Below are 16,521 nucleotides of genomic sequence, written 5' to 3'. Positions count from 1 at the left end.
TGCTAGCTTGGCAAAATTGCTAGCACTTCAACTGCTACCTTTTCAGTTGGTAGACTCTGCCCCCTTCCGTGAGTTTGTGGAATGTGCGGTTCCTCCCAAACGCCACTTTTTCTCGCGGAAGGTGATTCCGGCTGTCTACCGGCATGTGGAAGGCAATGTCTTGGCCTCGCTGGACAGGGCGGTCAGTTGTAAGGTGCATATTACCACTGACTCATGGTCCAGCAGGCATTGACAGGGATGTTACGGTGCATTGGGTGACTCTGCTCAGCTGGGAAGGATGCAGGGCAAGGTGCAGTAGTGTTGGAGGTTGTTCCACCACCACGCCTCCAAAATGCCACTACTGGTGATTCTGACACACCTCTCTCCTCCACCCCCTCCTCTTCTTCTTCCTCCATGGCCTCTTCCTGTGCTTTGTCCTCGGAACCAGAGGTGCTCCGTAGGCGTTCAAGGGGCTAAGCAAGTACGTAGGCCAAAAGGTGCCATGCGGTGCTTGAGCTGGTGTGCTTGGGGGACAGGAGCCACACTGGGGTAGAGATTATGTCAGCTCTGCAGGGGCAGGTTCAGAGGTGGTTGACGCCACGCCAACTTAAGCCAGGAATGGTGGTTTGCGACAATGGCACCAATCTCCTCTTCGCCCTCCGACAGGGACAACTGACCCATGTGCCCTGTTTGGCTCACGTCTTTAACTTGGTGCAGTGGTTCTTGGGCAGGTACCCGGGCTTACAGGATGTCCTGAGGCAGGCCAGGAAAGTATGTGTGTATTTCTGCCGGTCATATAATGCCATTGCTCGGCTGGCAGACCTCCAAAAGGAATTTAACCTGCCCAAGAACCACCTAATCTGTGACATGCCCACCAGGTGGAACTCAACGTTGGCCATGCTGCAGCGGCTGCACATGCAGCAGAGGGCCATCAATGAGTACCTGTGCGACTATGGCACCAGGACAGGGTCAGGGGAGCTTGTTTTTTTTTTCCCATGCCAGTGGGCCATGATCAGGGATGCATGCACTGTCCTGTCACCATTTGAGGAGGCTACGAGGATGGTGAGCAGTGACAGTGCATGCATCAGTGACACTGTCCCCCTTGTCCACCTGTTGGAGCACACGCTGCATGGAATAATGGACAGGGCACTTGAGGCAGAACAGAGGCAGGAAGAGGAGGACTTCCTTAGCTCTCAAGGCCCCCTTTATCCAGACAGTGTTCCTGCGTGCCCGCCTATCACACAGGAAGAGAAGGAGGATTGTGTCAGCATGGAGGTGGAGCCTGGCACTCAGCATCAGCAGCAGTCTTTAAGGGATCATTTACAGTCCAAAGAAACCCATGGACTTGTATGTGGCTGGGAGGAGGTGGCTGCGGACCATGTCTTCCTTAGTGACCCAGAGGACTCCGGACCGAATGCCTCAGCAAACCTATGCTGCATGGCCTCCCTGATCCTGCAAAGCCTGCGGAAGGATCCTCGTATTCGTGGTATCAAGGAGAGGGATCGTTACTGGCTGGCAACCCTCCTTGATCCACGTTACAAGAGTAAGGTTGCAAACCTTATCTTGCCGTCGCAAAGGGAGCAGAGGATGAAACATCTTCGACAGGCCTTGCGGAAAGGTCTGTGCAACCCATTTCCAGAGACTGGGAGCTTACAAACTCCTGTTCCTGGACAACGTGTTGCCGAGGCTTTGGTCAGTCAAAGAAGGAGCGCCTTTCCTTTTTTTAATTTGCGTGCGGGGTTCCCCTTAATATCCATACAAGACCCAAAGGGCCTGGTAATGGACTGGGGGGGTACCCATGCTGTTTGACTGGGGCATACTCCATCCTGTCTCCATCTTGCCATTGGAACACAGCGCTGTATACTGTATGTAACTGATGCTACATACAGTTCATACAGCACTCACAGTGGGTGCATAAGTTAGTGAAGTAAATTTATAATTTGGACCAGCTTGATTCTGTGGCTCATGTAGTGTGACTGATAATGCCCCCAGTCCCCATTCCATGCACACACCCCTCATCTTTTGTCTGTCTTTCCAGCCTTTGTTATACTTTAAAGTGGTTCTAAAGCCTAAACATGCAGTGGAGAAAAAGGAGGGTTTGGGACTTTATATGAGGCACAGGTAGGCGCCTCCATCCCTATATTTGGATGCATTTAAGGAGGAAATAGGACTTTAAAATGAAACGGTTGAAATGCGGAGGTGATGGTAAAAATATAAAGTTTTATTCATAGCAGGATAAGTAATTTCGTATATTACATATATAAGCACGAGATATGGACATGGTGGCACAAGGGTATAAAAACACATAAATAAGGATTAATTCATAGTAATCAATGGATGGTATGTAACAGCAATATGGCCTAAAAAAGCCAAACACAGCATGCCCGACACCTGTGTTGATAATCGCGTAATAGGAATCCATAATTACTGGGTTCATATTAATGACATCATCGAAGCGTAATATGTGTCTCTGTAGCATCATGTAGCTCTACGCGTTTCGTGGATATGTTTCCACTCGTCAGGAGCAGATGCGACAGATTCCTGTAAATATAGCAAAATATGGTGAACCATACTCTGTTTAAAGGTAAGAAATAGTATTAAAAAGGTTAACCCAGTACACTGACCAACCCCGGCAGTGAGTGCAATAGGGGGCGAGCGAGACACGGCGAACCGGGAGCATGAACCACATCACGTGAGCTGAGGCGGCGTAGTTGTACACAACCAGCTTGGAAAGATGTTGGGGTGCCTAAGGAGGTCTCCGTAAACAAAGGTGCTGGCATGTGAATCTACAAATCAGGATATCTGGGAACAAATAGAAATTGTAGTATAAAATAAAAATGTGTATGAAATTGAATAATAGGGGTGTGAAGAAATGAAGCCTAAACATGTTTTACCTTAATGCCTTCCTTGCATTAAAGTGATTTAAAAAAAAAAAAATTGAAGCTTTACAAATAACAAACATGTCATATTTACCTCCACTTTGCAGTTCATTTTGCACAGTGTGGCCAAATCCTTGACTTCTGGGGTCCCCTGGAGACTCTCCCGACTTCTCCCTGCATTGTATAACCCCCTAGGAGAAGCTCTCTCCAGGGGGGTTACCTTGAGGCCGCGCTCCCAAGTCCATCATTTGGCGAATGTAGGACTCAGCCCCGCCCACGCACGCATCATTGGATATGATTGACAGCAGCAGGAGCCAATGGCTGCGCTACCATCAATCTATCCAATCAAGAGCCGAGAACCCCTGGGGAGGGACAGCGAGTCTCCGCTGTCTCCGCCGTGGGAAATTTCAGGGCTCAGGTAAGTAAAACAGGGGGGCTGGGGGTCGGTCACTGCCAGGTGTTTTTTCACCTTAATGCATAGGATGCATTAAGGTGAAAAAACATGAGGGTTTACAACCCCTTTAAGGTAAAAACTGTTTAGGCATCAGCATCCCCTCCCTCCCCTTATACTTACCTGAGCCCTCATTCGCTCCTGCTGCTCTCAATCAAAGTGACAAGGAAGTGGGGGGCAGGGCCGAGCTCTGCTGTCTGTGTCAACAGACACAGCAGTGGGGCTCAGGGGTGAGCACCCTTAGGAAGCAGCTTCCCATGGGGCACTGGACAGAGAGGAGGGGCTAGGAGCACCAACGGGGGACCCAATAAGGGGTTTACAGCCACTCTGTGCAATTCTGTTGCACAGTGAAGGTAAAATATAGACATGTTTGTTATTTAAAAACAAAAAAAAACCTTTACAATCTCTTTAAGCTCTATTCACTAGACTTGTGCACAACGGAAGTTAATCAGCTGATTGGACTGTAAGATTTACTTTGAGTTGACCTTTTGTTTCATTAGACCTTTAACGAATTACCGAATCATGTCGAATTCATTTGTTATATCCGCTATAATTTCTTTCGTATTCGTTGAAATTTGTTTTTTTTTTAATCGGACATTCGGATGCATCCGAATGTCCGAAAGATGCAAAATGTGGCCGAATTTCGATTCGTTACAAAACGAGTTGCACAAGCCTACTATTCACACCGATTCATACGCATATGTAAACAGCCATATTCAGCCATCCATTTGCACTGGTGTTCTGTGTAGGGGTGAATAGGCAGCCTGTTGAAATTAATGACAGGTAGCCATCTGCATGGACCACCATTCTGAAGTGTACATCCTTTAAGGGTCCAACACACAAGTTAGAATGAAGTCTGTCTGCATCCTACACAGATTTGCATTCTGGGATGCTTGTGGAGGTCTGCTGTCAGTCATTGATTTTAACAGGCCCCTCCAGGGTGACTGAAGATGGCCCTTTACCAGCAAACAAGATTTTTAGCAGGATGAACAATTTTTTTTAACTTATCAAAGAAATACACCAAACTGCTTCTAATGTCATATTTAAAACACTAAAAAGGACCAAATAGGATATCAGTGTTTAACCACTTTGCCCCCTTGCTGACCAGGCCATTTTTTTGCGATTCGGCACTGCGTCGCTTTAACTGACAATTGCGCGGTCGTGCAACGCTGTACCCAAACAAAATTTGTGTCCTTTTTTCCCACAAATAGAGCTTTCTTTTGGTGGTATTTGACCTCTGTTTTTTTTTGCGCTTTAAACAAAAAAAAGATCAACAATTTTGAAAAAAAACACAATATTTTGTACTTTTTGCTATAATAAATATCCCCCCAATAAATTTTTTTTTTCATCAATTTAGGCCAAAATATACTCTTCTACATATTTTTGGTAAAAAAAAATTTGATTGGTTTGTGCAAAAGTTATAGCGTTTACAAAATGGGGGATAGATTTATGTCATTTTTATTATTATTTTACTAGTAATGGCGGTGATCTGCAATTTTTATCAGGACTGCGACATTGCAGCGGACAGATCAGACACTTTTGACACTATTTTGGGACCATTGACATTTATACAGCGATCAGAGCTAAAAATAGCCACTGATTACTGTATAAATGACACTGGCACGGAAGGGGTTAACACTAGGGGGTGATCAATGGGTTAACTGTGTTTCCTGGGAGGTGTTTCTAACTGTAGTGGGGATGGGACTGACAGGGGAGGAGACCGAGCAGTGTTCCTACTTAGTTTACACACACACATCCCCGTTCTCAATCTGTCACAAGCGATCGCGGGTGCCCGGCAGACATCGCGCCCACCGGGTACGTGCATCGGTTTCAGGGACACGCTGCTATGACGTCTTAATGGAATGACGTATAGCTACTGCGATTTGTGCAGTCGCTGCCGCAGTATAACTACGTTGGTTGGGTGGCTAGCGGTTAAATCTTTTTGCTTCTGCACCATGGATGCATGTTGAGGGCCTGTTAATCATGAATGGCTGCACTAAACACAATTTTGATCCTCCAAAAAAAAGTGAAAGCACAACTCCAGTCTGCATCAGTCTATATTTTCAAACCTCTGCATATTGGGCAGCTTCCTTGCATTATTTTAAGATTTAGCTGAAGTGTTCTGCCCTAAAGCCTAATGCCCCGTACACACGATCGGACATTCTGACAACAAAATCCATGGATTTTTTCTGACAGATGTTGGCTCAAACTTGTTGTGCATAAACACGGTCACATAAATCTTGTCGGAAATTCTGAACGTCAAGAACGCGGTGATGTACAATACGTACAACGAGCCGAGAAAAATGAAGTTCTGTAGCCAGTGCGGCTCTTCTGCTTGATTCCGAGCATGAGTGGAACTTTGTGCGTCTGAATTGTGTACACACGATCGGAATTTACGACAATGGATTTTGTTGTTGGAAAATTTGAGATCCAGATCTCAAATTTTGTGTGACGGAAATTCAGATGGATAATGTCCGATGGAGCCTACACACGGTCGGAATTTCCGACAACAATCTCCCATCGAACATTTTCTGTCGGAAAATCCGACCGTGTGTACGGGGCATAAGTGTAGTTACAATAAAAAAAAACCCTGAAAAATCATTACAAGGGACATAGCGTACTGTTCTGTTAATAAAAAATCCTCCTCTGTCCATGGCCCCACTCACCACAATCTTCCACTGTGGCATGGGTTAATACAACTAAGGGGCTTTCACAGATTCTCATCAATAGAGGTTGACTATGTCCACCTTTTCTTCCCAGCTGCTCCATTCATAGAGGCCGTACTGCGATTTTTATGAATGAAACAGGATCTATGAATAGAGGTAGCAGGTTCATCAAAGATCTGCCCATCCTTCATTCATAGATTGTTTTTCATCCATAGAAACTGTAGTACAACTTTAATTAATGGGGCAGATGAACAGAAAGTATGGGCATAGTTGGGCACACCTGATGTAAGCCTGTGACAGCAGCTTAGATTTATTAACCCTTAATACACCAGAAAATCATAGTGGTAGGAGCAGGAGGATGGATAGAGGAAAATTTCTACAGAAGAGGAGTCAGCTCAACGGACACATCCTACTAACTGAAAGTTATCTCCTTTGTGCTGATATTTCTGCTTTTTTGTTTTAGCTACACTTTAAGGTAGAACACTTCAGCTAAAGTATATCTTAGTAAGGAAGCTGTCCAATATACAGTGGTAAGTATGAAAATAGACTGATGGCTATGACTGAGACTTTAAAAATAGAAAGAAAAAAGTGGCCGTACAATGGACTGAAGCAAGAGTTAAAGTGTTACTAAAGGCATTTTTTAAAAATGAAAATAATAAACATGTTATACTCACCTGCTCTGTGCAATGGTTTTGTACAGAGGGGCCTCCACACTTCTCTTTTCGGATCTCCCATTGGTGATCTTGTCTTCTCCTTTTCTCCATATGCCCCCATAGCAAGCCACTTGCTATGGGGGTACACAGTGCATGCTTGCTCCAGAGCTATGTGTGTCAATGCTCCATAGACACACGCAGCCTGGCTTGGCTCAGCCTGGCTTGGCTCCTCACAACATTTGATTTCCCGAGTTCCCGTGTGAAGAGGAAGAGAGGGGAGAGAAGAGATCCAGCCATGCACAGTGCTGGATCGAGTGCGGACTAAACTGGCCTTAAATGGCTTAAATTCAGCTGCAATTGGATGAAATTTGAACGCCACCCAACTTAACAAATTTTGTTTAATAATCCAAGGGGCCAGAAGGAAAATTGTTGGCCAAACAGTGATTGCATCAGGTTTTTGTACGCATGATCAATCTTTATTTCTAGTGGTCTTCAGTTCAGCTGGGCCGCAAGGGTTCTACACAGAAAGCGACTGAAGCGAGCTGCTACATATTAGGCATCTTAAAAGGAATTCAACTTTAATCTCACCGGGTCAAAAACAAAAAAAGCACAAATAGATAAGTCACATTATAAAATAGCAGCTCTGTTCAGCTTATTAAGCTCCATAGTGGTGTCAGTTTAGACTGCTTCATTCTTTGAGGCTTCATCAAAGTTCTCAACCAGGTCAGGAACTTCATTGTCTTCTTCCTCCCCAATGGCAAGTGGTGCTTTACCATCTAAAGATTGTTTTGGCAGGGCCTCTGCAAGACTTTGCAGGCTGGTGAGGCTGTCTGCTCCAAGCTGGTTCAGGACGCAGGGTAACATCTCTGTGGTTTCAGCGTGACCTGTAATGGTGAAGGTATTGGCAGCCAAGGAAGATTGTACTTTGGGCTTGTTGAAGTGTATAACTGTCCCTTGGTTTGTAAACATGTTGACCTCTTCTATGCCAGAGATGTTGTTCACATCCAGCTTTTTCAAGGAGAACTGTCGTTTCTTATCGTCTGCAGTAGCTGTTCTGCGGACAACCTTCTTTCTGCAGGCTGTCCCCTTTCCACCAATGCGCACTTGTGCTTGTAGTTTGGCTAACTTTTCTTGATTCATGATGGTTTCTTTCATCTTCTGCAGCCTGCACGCGGGTGTGTGTGTGGACTCAGCGGGTTTAAAGGCTTCCAGGAAACCGCGGCACCGAGCGCGTAAACACGCGGGGAGCAAGATGGAAGCCAAGAGGATTGCATCGGGTTTTTAGACATATATAGTTACATATTTAGTCAGGTTGAAAAAAGACACAAGTCCATCAAGTTCAACCAAAAAAAAAATACAATCCCATATACACAAACCTATACCGACATTTGATCCAGAGGAAGATGCTACAGATGCTGTGGCTTTCTCAATACAACAGTTGGTAGGAAAGATTCCCCTATCCACATAGCTTAGCATGGATGAAGGAACCAAGTGATTTATCTCATTCAGCCCCACGGGTCTGAAAAAGGGAAATCTAAATGTGTATGACTAGCTTTAGTTTTAGATTTCCTTTAGATTTACCTTCTACTATGTAGTGCAGAGCCTGCCTAAAAGCATACAAATTGAAAGTGTTTAGGTTTAACCTCATATTATATGGTTTTGGCAAATCTAAAGGAAAAAAATCTAAAAAAAATTGTATCCAGCTTTAGAGTTTGTTCTCTTTAGAAAGCATCTACAGCTTGAGTATAAAAGCTTTTTCCGAGCGTTTTCCAGTATGCTGTGGATAAGGACCCTGGCTCTCTGTGTGGAAGCAGTAGTCTCTCTGCAGAGGACTTGTATGTCCTCTGCTGAATCAGACCTATAACCCGCAGGGGGCAAGCTTTTCTACTCAGGGGGCTGCTGCTTTCTAAATAAAATGGCAAAATGTATCAAATACTTACCGTAATTTTCCTTTCCCGACGCCAAACCATGGCAGCATACTAGTGATAGAGCTCTGCCTCTTGACCACTCCCTTAGGACCAGTGAATAGCATAAATGAAAGGCCTAATTAGGCCCCACCCCATTCTCTGTAATTAGCTACATTCCGAAACTTACAAGGGTGGGACCGTATGCTGCCATGGTTTGGCGTCAGGAAAGGAAAATTACGGTAAGTATTTGATACAATTTTCCATTTTACTGATGCCACCATGGCAGCATGCTAGTGATAAATAACTAGCTGACATGGTGGGATTCACTTGTCAAACCAATCTTCTAATTAGGATGACACAGAGGACTGAATAGTCCTTCCTACAAAGTCTCCTTATGACAAGGCCCCCTGGGTCTATTCCGTCAAGTTCGAGTAGGAATGTTGGGACGACCACGATACCCCTCTACAGATGGACAACATAGATTCTCTTGAATGTGCTGCCTATGAGGCTTCAACCGCTCTGGTAGAGTGCTCCGCTGCCCCTGACGGAGGCTCGCGACCCCTAGTCCTATATGCACAACCAAGCCTGCTAGGGTCCAGGCAGTAACCTCTTTCCCTTGATGATTCCCAGCTGGAATGACAAAACGTTTATTTAGATGACCTGAAAGGGACAATTGTGGACAGATACTACTTTAAAGTTCTGAAAATGAACAGTTCATGTGACTTTCCTGTGCGATGTTCTTGAAAGTTAGGCAATGTCTAGCTATCTGTTAAATAGCAGGCTGTTGCTTAGTTTGATGCAAGATGATCTACAAGACCCAACTCTACTCTTTCTGGAAAGAAAAGAAGATATATCCAAGAGCTTAAATCTCCGACAACCTTCTGCCCTTCTGCTTAAAGTTCTTGCAGTTGATACTGCCTTGTAAGTGATGGCCTGAACCAAATAATGCTCTGTTGGAACGAATGGTTGCACTGATATGAGAACCAGCAACTCCAATAGATCTCTTTTCCTTGATGACGGTTTTCCTACGACTCAAAAGTTGTGCAAACTGAAGGATTCTTGGCCCATTTAAATGTGTTATTGCCGATATAGCCGACACTCGTGAGCTATGCGAGGATAGGCTAAGGCCTGGAGGAAGTATAGAACAGCTGACCGTGGAAGAGCAGTAGGATCAATGTCTCGCCCTACCAAGTAAAAGCAAACTTGTTCCAGAATTAGGCCTAGATGGTGTAAGTAGAATGTCTTCTCGCACACAACAAAGTAGAGATCACTCTGGAATGAAACTGGAGCAACCAGAGTAGCCCATCCTCCCCCTTTAGTGCCCCTGCTTGCCCCTGCTTGCAGCCCCAGTCTGTGTATGTTATGGAGGGGAAATGTCTTCTGTACCCTGAAATGAATGGCCAAGGAAAACCGAGGGCTTCCTGGTCAATATGGAGGACTGGCTATGACAACTATGTTCTCCCTTGACAGCCTCGAGAGGAATCTCTTTTATGGCAAATGTTGGGGAAAAATATATAGGTTAGATTGCAGTCCCGGGGGAGACCAGAGCATCTGCCCCCTGCGCCTTGGGGTACGGAAACAAAGTCAGACATACCCAGAGTTTGTGATTACTGTGGGAAACGAGGAGGTCTGTCTGTGGTAGGCCCCACATGTGAACTAGCTCAGAGGAGACCTGGGACATAGACCCACTCATTGTGCTCTGGGAAGCTTGTACTTGTTCAAAAAATCTGCTGGGAGGTAAACTGCTTCCGGAATTTTGCTGGTGATCTTCCGTCCCAGGTGTTATGGGTTTCACCTCTTTCAATAGCATATTGCTGTGGGTTTCACCCTGGAACTGAATATAGGCAACTGTTAACCTGTTGCTCAACTGCAAGGAGACTGGTCCTCCTTGACTCTGTGTAGTAAGGCCAAAGTGCTAAAAGGGCTGTTTGAACCCCCAGCGCGTTCAAGATTACCCTCCTTTACTGGGACTCTCCGCTTGCCTTGACGGAAAGTCCCTCGAAGTGCATCTTCCTGGCTGTCTTGCAGACATGGTTCGTAGCAATTCTCCAGTCTAGGGGTCCTGACGGACCGAGACTTCCTCAAGGATTTTCCATCACCATGGACCGCTACTCATACTGAGTAACACTTATTAACTGTGTTCGATCCCATTTCCTCCCTTGCACTAAGAATTCTAGTTGAAATTTGCGCAGGTGCCCATGCACCCCAGGAATCATCTGTATGCATGGTGACATTGTGCCCAGATAACTGAGGCACTGAGAAGCCATCAAACAAGAGAAAGTATCCATCCTCAGAATTCTGTTCCTGACTGTCGCCACTTCCTCTGATGGAAGAAACCAGAGGAACTAGCAGAGCACCCCCAGGTACACTAACCGTTGGGAGGGTGAAAGTTGGCTTTGCTTTCCCTCTAAGGTGTGAGGATAGGATAGGCATCCTGACGATCCAGCAACAACATCCAGCCATGGGGTTGTACTGTTTAATGGACTCCGTCTTAAAGATCTCAAAGAGGGCCCAAAAGGGTTCAACCTCTTCTGATCTGCAACTGGATTGGGTAGAAAACCTGCAAATGTCTGTAAGCATTGTAGCAGCCCACCCACTGTTATGGTGGACTTGGCAGCTCAGAGGGAGAGAAATGGTCTGGAGGAAGAGCAGTAAGGAATCTCCCGAAGTGACCATGAGTGCCTGATACCTTCATCCAAGGATCTGTACAACATGCTGTCCAGAAACCCATGAAGTGTGCCCTCTAGGTCTTACCTTAAGAGTCTTGGCATGCACTTGTGTGACTGGCTCACTGATTTTCCCAGAAGTCTGCAGTACAAGTCAGATTTTTTGGCATCCACTGCTACAAAAATGTCATTTTTGGCAAGATAGTCCCTATAGGAAATCATGTCTAAAGGGATGCAGACCCTGCCAAACTCCTCAGAGTCCTGCAGGTGCAGCAGCTGGTTGATAATTATTAAACCATTCCCATTAGACTCACCCAGTACATAGGCTGGTTATTGCTGGTCTTCGGGCACCTACAGATGCTACAGTATGTAGGAGCAGGTTGACCTTTAGCTAGTTCAGGGTATACAGTTTCGACAGCCTGTTTATATGGGCATTTTTCTCTAACCCCTTCCATTCTTCCCCACTTTTGTTTCTAGGAAGCAATACGCAGCCCAGGGTCTCAACCTTATGGCCTCCCTAGCCGCCAAAGTGCCAGGGTGCTCTTCCAGTGGTTGGATAAGCAACTATGAAGGACTTCCTGGTCAGCCTCCATATCCTGAGTAGCAGACTGCTGCATCTTTAATATATGTAGCAAGGACCCAGGCCTCCTTCAGTCTAGTGAGAACCTCCACAGCCACAGGTTGCCGACCTCCCTCCACATAGAGTGGGTCATAAGGCATAGTGGGTGCAGTGTAAAGTAGACTCATGGGCGCCAGACACCTAGGGTGTGTCACCTGTCCAGGATTCACCCAGACAGTTTAGATTTTGAATCATGTGTCAGGGTTTTAGTCCACCTGAGACCCGGACATATTACCCTGACCAGGCTGTAGCTCCCCAAGTAACCCAGATAGTCATACACAAATCTGTTGCCGCTGTAGGCGGCTGTTTGGGGGCAGGTTTTGGCATCACTGAAGGGTGGGGTGATGACCCGGCAGACTCTGAGACTCCTACAGGAGGACAGCCATGCAGGGAAAAGCATCCAGCAAGATGCCACATCTGCACGGACAGGAACGCTGTCTCCTATGGCAACAGTCTCCAAGAGTTTCCAATATAAGTGTAACAGTTGCTTCAGGTATTTAAGGTGAGTTCAAAACAGAATCTTGTGCCACTCTTATTAATAATAAAGACATTTGGCATTACCTGTTAGCTGCATACTCCTCCAGGCAGTGTCTACTCACCAGCTTCCTGGGCATAGGTACTGCGCCCCAGGCCCTGCCGGACTCTTGCTGGGGTGCTGGCTCTGGTGAAGAGGAGCAAAGACATCTTCCTTAGAACTTTTCTCCTGAGTGGGAGCGCCATCCGGCTATGCTCCTCTGAAGAATGTCCGCTTTGCCTTGGCCCGGCCCTTTTGAGAGCGTGGGCGTGGGCTGAAGCAAATCAAAGCAATCCACATGAGAGGGCACTCTTTTCCTGAAAACTTACAGATACGGTGGTCCCCACCCTAGTTGTTGGGGGTCTTTGTATGAGCAGAAATTGACTCTTGATCTGTGGAGAAATGGGACGGCCTGCTGAGGTGAGGATAGCTGAAAAGCGACAGAAGGAGCAGGAGTAGATATAGGAGAAAGGATTCCATTTTCCTTTTTTATTTATCTACATATGTATATACACATATATCTACATACATACATATATATATATATATATATATATATGTATATATATATACACACACACACACACACACATACCTACACACATATACTGCAGAGGGTCATCCTGGGGTGGGTTAGGAAGGGGTTAGTAGAAGAGGGAAGGAACTTCCCCTTCAGATCTGCTTACTGTCAGCTGAGCTGAAGATGTCAGAGAGGAGTTGTGTGTTTGGAGAGAGAGACACAGCAGCATGCTGTGTGAGAGGATCCATTGCTGGATTGTGTACCTGCTGGGATGAGCAAAACCATACCAGAGACTGTATCTCTGACTAGAGCCATGTACTTTGTCTATATATCAGTTTGTTGGCTAAAGAGACTGCACCTGTATAGCAAGACAAGCCTGTCGTTTCTTCTATTTGTTTTGCTGAATAAAGCCTTTTTTTTATTTAACTGAACTGTCTGAATCGGCCTTTCACCCCTCTGACCCCCTACAATACATACACATACACCCACACACATATACATACATACACATATGTATACCCACACATCCACATACATTTTTTTTGTTTAAAGTGTATATACGTATACACACACACACCCCCATATCACATATGCATACATATACACGCATACCTACACACACACACAACACCTGCAGAGGACAGCAAGGAATGGGAAAGGTAATGAAAGACAGAAGAGGGAGACATAGGTAAAAGGTACAGGCGACCCTGTATGGCACAAGGGGCCAAGAGAGAGATAAAGCATAGCTGCCCTCCCCCCAATATCCCACAAGCGCTGCAGTTACCAATTTTAAAAGCAGATTTCATTCCTGAAGGGTAAACACTGCAGGGGCCCCAATAAGACCCACAGAAGGGGCTCCCAGACTATAGCGCATTTTAGCAGCCTGAGCGCTGGGACTTCACACTGGGGGAGGCTCAACCCATCCGGATGCTGTACGGTTGCAGAGGGGGGACATAGAACTGTTTGCTCTTCACTGGTGCGTTGAGGTATGAGGAAAAAAAGAAGAATGGGGTGGGGCCTAAGTAGGCCTTTCATTTATGCTATTCACTGGTCCTGAGGGAGTGGTCAAGAGGCGGAGCTCTATCACTAGTATGCTGCCATGATGGCGTCAGGAAAACAGACTTAGCAAGCCTTTTGTTTTGATACATACAGCATTTAGAATATATTTAGCCAATTTAAACTAAAGTTTCAGTGACGTAAAATAAAATGCTTTCCTTTTTATTTATTTTTTTCTAAAATAACTTTAGGGCTGAAACAAGGCAATATGCCTATGTTGCAGTTTTCTCCAAACAAGAATGTCAAAGTCTCTCTTCCAACAACCAAGATCTCGAAATCCTGCAAAAGGAAGACGCCGATAAAATGACCAATGCCTTAAATAATGGTAAGAAAATCTATGAAGGAAATCAAATGGTTTTGGCAACTTATGGAGACCCTGGCTTTCATTCTGAATATCGTCTGCTGTTTGAAGGTGAATCCAAGGTCTCGGGTGTCTCCCCAGTCCAGCAATTGCTGAATACTAATGGTAATGCAGATTGTGCCATCTTCTACACTCTTAACTCCCCATGTGTGGGCATATGCGCCAACACAGAGAACAGCAGAAATGTTATCAATAAACTTTCGGTGTTTGATAAATTTAAAAACAACAAAGCATTTGTATACAGTATAATATATGTTATGGATCTCTTAAACAAAAAAGCAGGACAAGAGAAAATTTGGAATGGTTTGACAGAAATTAATAATAAAATGGATGTGTATCGCTGCTTTGCGAGCAAATGCCGCAAATGCTTTGAAAAGGAGGAAAACAAGCTGAAGAATAAAGGCCACTGTATAAATTAGATAGGCAGGAATTAAAGAATCCCACTTACTGGTACCTGAAGGAATTATTCATTAGTATCTCTGAAAGCCCAGCTTCATTAAAACTTCTTTAGTTTAAGATACAGTGAGGAAGAGCTAGAACCTCTGTCTGGTACTCATTGCTGTATATGTCCTTATTGGGGAGATTTCCTGTTTTTCAACCATGAAAGAAGAAGCAAGGGAAAAATCTCCATCCTGAGATCAAGTACAATAATAAAAATGATTGAAAAAAAAAAATACTGCTTCTATGTCCTGGACTTCCCTTTCAGTCTATATCCATCAAGAAGACTGGAAGTGAATGGAAATCTCCTCACTGAAGCGAGGATATTTGTGTAATCCTTTATGCCTCACATTTCCTCATTGTTTTTCCTGCATAAAAATTAAAGTATAATCACTTCATGGCAAAACATGGACCTGAATCGTCTTATTTCTGTGTAAAAACAGAAGTGTATCTAAATCTTCTAGTACATCTAATGCTGCGTACACACGACCGGACTTTCCGGCAGAAAAGGTCCGACGGAAAAAAAACGTCTGACATTCCGATCGTGTGGGGGCTTCATTGGACCTTTTCTGTCGAAAAATCTGACGGACCTTAGAAATAGAACATGTTTCAAATCTTTCCGACGGACTCGACTCCTATCGAAAAAAACGTACGTTGGTATGCTAGCCCGATGGACCGAAAACGACGCTAGGGCAGATATTGGCTACTGGCTATTGAACTCCCTTTTCTAGTCTGGTCATACGTCATCATGTTCGAAACGATCGGACTTTGGTGGGATCGTGTGTAGGCAAGTCCGTTTCATCGGCAACTCCGTCGAAACTCAGTCGAAAAGTCCTTCGGAGTTCAGTCCGACGAGAAGTCCGCTCGTGTGTACGCGGCATAACACTATCCTCTCCCAGACTGACAATGCTGTTGGGGCACTCTAATACAGCATGTGTTACTGACCAGATCACCAGGTGAAAACAGAGTTTAAAAAGCCAAAGAAAAAAACTAATATAGCCACCACATCTAATGATTGCTAAGCTGCAATAAATTACATTTTTAGTTTTGGCTTTTATACTGTTTTAAACTTTATTTTCACCTGTTGATCTGCCCAGTATGTTTGCTATTTTCTAACTGCCTTTAACAGATGAAGCTATTCAATGGTTAGAGGGTTGGTTCCAGGGCAGGGAAATGTGGGGGACAGGAGGGGAAGCTGCCCCGGGTGCAGTGGTTTATCCCTCTACTACTGCCTGACAGGAGTAGTGACAGCTGCATTAGAGAGGCAGGAAGAGGCGCAGGCTGTGCTCTCTCTCCCCCTCTAGCTCCTCTTTCCTGCCAGTGCAGCACTCCTGTATTGGTGTAAACACAGCTGTTGGGTTAATACAGGAACACTATCAGATCAGAACTGTGCAGGGATTGCTTACCCACACCCTACCCACATCATTCTGCTGCCATGTTATATCCTTGACCAGCATTTTGTAGAAGCCTAGAGAAGTCACTTCCTTATTGCATACCTCCCAACTGCCCCGAATTGGCCAGGACCGTCCTGGAAATTGATCTATGTCTCGGGGTCCCGGCCAATCATAGCAATGTCCCAGGGCAGAGCCAAGTGCCAGAACAAGTTCCGGCACTTGGTTCCATTCAAATTATTGGCAGGGGCGCGCTGGATTGGGGCTTTTTTTCAGCTGACTCTCCATGTCTTCAGCTCTCTGTGTTAGTGCTGCTTACTCCACCTCCCCCCTCTGGCACTCTGTGGACCCAGAGGCAGCCTGTCCAATCAGTGCTGCCCTGGAAAAACATGCAGACTGAGTGGCAGCAGGTCTGGGGAGT

At 45.3% G+C, this 16,521-nt stretch overlaps 1 protein-coding gene and 1 long non-coding RNA gene across 2 annotated transcripts in view; one reads left to right on the top strand and one right to left on the bottom strand.

Annotated features, from left to right (window-relative positions):
- LOC141139127 (uncharacterized) overlaps window positions 1-15,115 on the top strand; it is a 50,945-nt gene extending 35,830 nt beyond the window's left edge. The window contains exon 3 of the long non-coding RNA XR_012243722.1: window positions 14,102-15,115. This is a non-coding gene — a long non-coding RNA (uncharacterized lncRNA). The remainder of the gene's footprint in view (window positions 1-14,101) is intronic.
- Window positions 7,269-7,820, bottom strand: LOC141139126 (transcription factor BTF3-like). Its single transcript, XM_073624946.1, has one exon. The coding sequence runs from the start codon at window positions 7,781-7,783 to the stop codon at window positions 7,307-7,309; it is 477 nt and encodes a 158-aa protein (XP_073481047.1). The 5' UTR covers window positions 7,784-7,820; the 3' UTR covers window positions 7,269-7,306.
- Window positions 15,116-16,521: the final 1,406 nt, after the last annotated feature.

This window comes from Aquarana catesbeiana, linkage group LG04, assembly GCF_042186555.1.
Source record: "Aquarana catesbeiana isolate 2022-GZ linkage group LG04, ASM4218655v1, whole genome shotgun sequence".
NCBI lineage: Eukaryota > Metazoa > Chordata > Amphibia > Anura > Ranidae > Aquarana > Aquarana catesbeiana.
The sequence above is the reverse complement of the archived record's forward strand: the minus strand, read 5'-3'. Positions and strand labels throughout refer to the sequence as shown.